Source organism: Triticum aestivum, chromosome 5D (assembly GCF_018294505.1).
Source record: "Triticum aestivum cultivar Chinese Spring chromosome 5D, IWGSC CS RefSeq v2.1, whole genome shotgun sequence".
NCBI classification, from domain to species: domain Eukaryota; kingdom Viridiplantae; phylum Streptophyta; class Magnoliopsida; order Poales; family Poaceae; genus Triticum; species Triticum aestivum.
The window spans coordinates 234534205-234536989 of NC_057808.1; the positions used below are offsets into that span (position 1 = coordinate 234534205).

Below are 2785 nucleotides of genomic sequence, written 5' to 3' on the forward strand. Positions count from 1 at the left end.
GATGAAGACGGGCCGTACTGGGCCGCTGGTGAGCCACGCTACAAGTCACAGGCAGGCAAGTTTGGAAACCTCCGTTCACAGAACGCCGACAAAATGTACCACATGCAATTGCCCAACTAAAACCTTAGCATGAATCAGGAGGGTCTCAATGCGAATGGAGATGCGAAGGGAGAGACACCTTGTCTATGTCACTGACAATCATGAGAGGACGAAATCAACACAGAAAATGAATCCTATGGGGTTGATCAGACTCCTAACGAAAACTACGCCCAAGAGGAGTCGGAGAACGAGAGTGATTGGACACGGAGACTCGCCGTTCTCTGGGGCTTCTTCGCCAAGTCGTCGTTGTTGAGGTTTGTCCTTAGGACATACTCCCTAAACGATCATATATTACTTTACAAAGTGAGTTCTGGTTCCGTGGACCTAGGTCATTTGTGTTTTTTTATAATTTCGGATGAGTCCAAGATATTGACGAATGTGAATCCTTAGAGCATCTTTCACAAGCCCAAAACTGCTCCGCACGTTAAAATTTGAGTTTTTTGGGCGCCAGACAGCTCCAGCAAAAGCTATAAAATGGTTTGGGCAGACGCTAAAAAGCGCTATCGCATGCTGCAAATTTGGGACGCCGGATCACGCGCGCTTCATAATTTGCACTGCGTGTTTTTTTAACGTGCGTTTTTAGGCATTTGGAAAATCAATGTTAGGTCCGACACGCTAAAAGTACTACAGTGACGTGTTAAAACTATTTTAGCGTGCGAAACTTTTGTTCGCCATGCTCTTAGCGCAACTCAGGCGGAAATTACAGCTCGTGGTGGTTTAAAGGAAAAGACCTAGACGAGCAAGCAGTTCGGCTGACTTGCGCAGGGAAAACGGACACAGGAGTCAGGAGACGTGACGTTACATGCATGGGACAGATCGTCGAGTCCATCCGGACGGTTTAATTACCAGTTAACCATACATAACCTCAGGTCGAGGAACCGATTGGCAGCACACACAAGTCCAAAAAAGTTTCGAAGCTACTCGATTCCAGGTCGCGTGCCTGTCGAGGGAATCGCCGCCGGAATCAACAGGGCCGATCCATCATCCTTTTCTGACATGGTCAACATGGACGGTGCGATGGAGTGCATTGCACGAGTATGTCGGGCCATCGTCACAGCTTGCGACACGATCGCGGCCGCCGCGCTGCTCGTCAGGGAGTCCGCGGAGGCCCTCAGGGTGGCCGCGGAGTCGGCCCGGAACGAGCCGACCCCGACGCCGGACGACGTTGGGGTGGAGGCAGAGCAGGTGCGGCCGAGCGCACCTGACGAGTCGTACATGCGGCCACCCGCCGACCACGACGGCTCAGCCGCCACTTCGGATGACCGGAGCGAGTGCGTGATCTGCATGGAGCCGTACGAGGCCGGCGGCGACCGGTGCCGCGTCCTGCCGTCGTGCGGCCACATGTTCCACAGGCGCTGCCTCAGGACGTGGCTGCGCACCAGCAGCACTTGCCCGCTCTGCAGGGCATCCACAGAGCCGGCGCCGGCGCACGTCCGGCGGGCAACTCCGGTGTAGATTGATCTTCGATAGTTCTGTTAAAAAAATTCTTTCTTTCCGTCTGGTGGTTTTGTATTGTGACCAGCTGGGTGTATCACAGTATCAACTCCCGCGCCTCTTGTTAATTGGAAAAGAAAAATCAGTTTATGCATTAATCTCTGTCGTGTTCGTGTTCACCCTCCGCGAGCTGCCGCAACTACGCCTTGCCTCTCACCCGCAAAACACACACACACACTACTGCCTTGCCTCACTGCTCAGCTCTGTTGCTATATATATATTTTTTGAAACAGAGGCAAAAGGCTTGGTCATTTTACTTCTACTAGAAAATGCGCACGTGTAACGCACGTTAATATTTAGAAAATATATTAATTGTACGCAGATATTAGGTGTGCTATTCTTTGTGTGTTAATTATGTGATTAATGCATGCCGGCCTGTTCACTGCCCCATACTGAAAAGCTGAGGTTGACGCCTTACGATGAACCGGTACTCTAGGGTTTGGCGACTACGGGGCGACGGCCTGCCGCCGCCGCCACGCACGTCCATCGCCGGCGAGGACGGCACCAGCTCCGCACGGGGAACCTACCCCCGGGTCGGACATGTTGCGGCTCAGTCCGCCAGCGCGGCTTCGTCCGCCAGCGCGGCTCCGTCCGCCACAGCGGCATCGTCCGCCAGCGCGGCAGCGTCCACATCGTGGCTCCGTCCACCGCTACGGCAGCATGCGCCAGGTCTGCAAATTTGAGGAGATCTCCACAGGAGGTGGATGAGATCAGGGGATGCCAATTCCAGTCAGAGGGAAGTGACCATCCAGATGGAGCAGAGTTGGGAACAGAGTTGGGAAGGGCTCGCAGCAGTTTATGTGCAGAAGGTGTGCAGTTTGATCCCGGTGGCTTAGTCAGGACTCCTTGTGCCTTACTGACGCCACCATCGCACAGGACGACATTTGCAGCAGCAATGAACGGATTGGTGTGGAATTGTCGGGGAATCGGCGGCTCCCGGACAGTTCGTGACCTTGTGACCCTCAATCAAGTACACCCTCCTCGCTTTATCTTCTTATGTGAGACTAGACAAAGCAAAGATAGAGTTCAGCGACTGCATAACCGGCTTGGTCTGAAAGGCTTTGCTGGTGTGAGTAGTGAAGGGCTAAGTGGAGGATTAGCCCTCTTCTGGGATGAGCACTTGTATGTGGAGATAAAAGAGGCTAATCAGAGATACATTGACGCACACATTGGTACAGCTCCGGGCAATGTG

General features: G+C 53.3%; 1 protein-coding gene across 1 annotated transcript; it reads left to right on the plus strand.

Moving 5' to 3' along the window:
* Positions 1–993: 993 nt before the first annotated feature.
* LOC123124583 (RING-H2 finger protein ATL72-like) lies at positions 994–1678 on the plus strand. Its single transcript, XM_044545168.1, has one exon. It carries the CDS (start codon positions 1096–1098, stop codon positions 1552–1554), a length of 459 nt encoding a protein of 152 aa, XP_044401103.1. The 5' UTR covers positions 994–1095; the 3' UTR covers positions 1555–1678.
* Positions 1679–2785: the final 1107 nt, after the last annotated feature.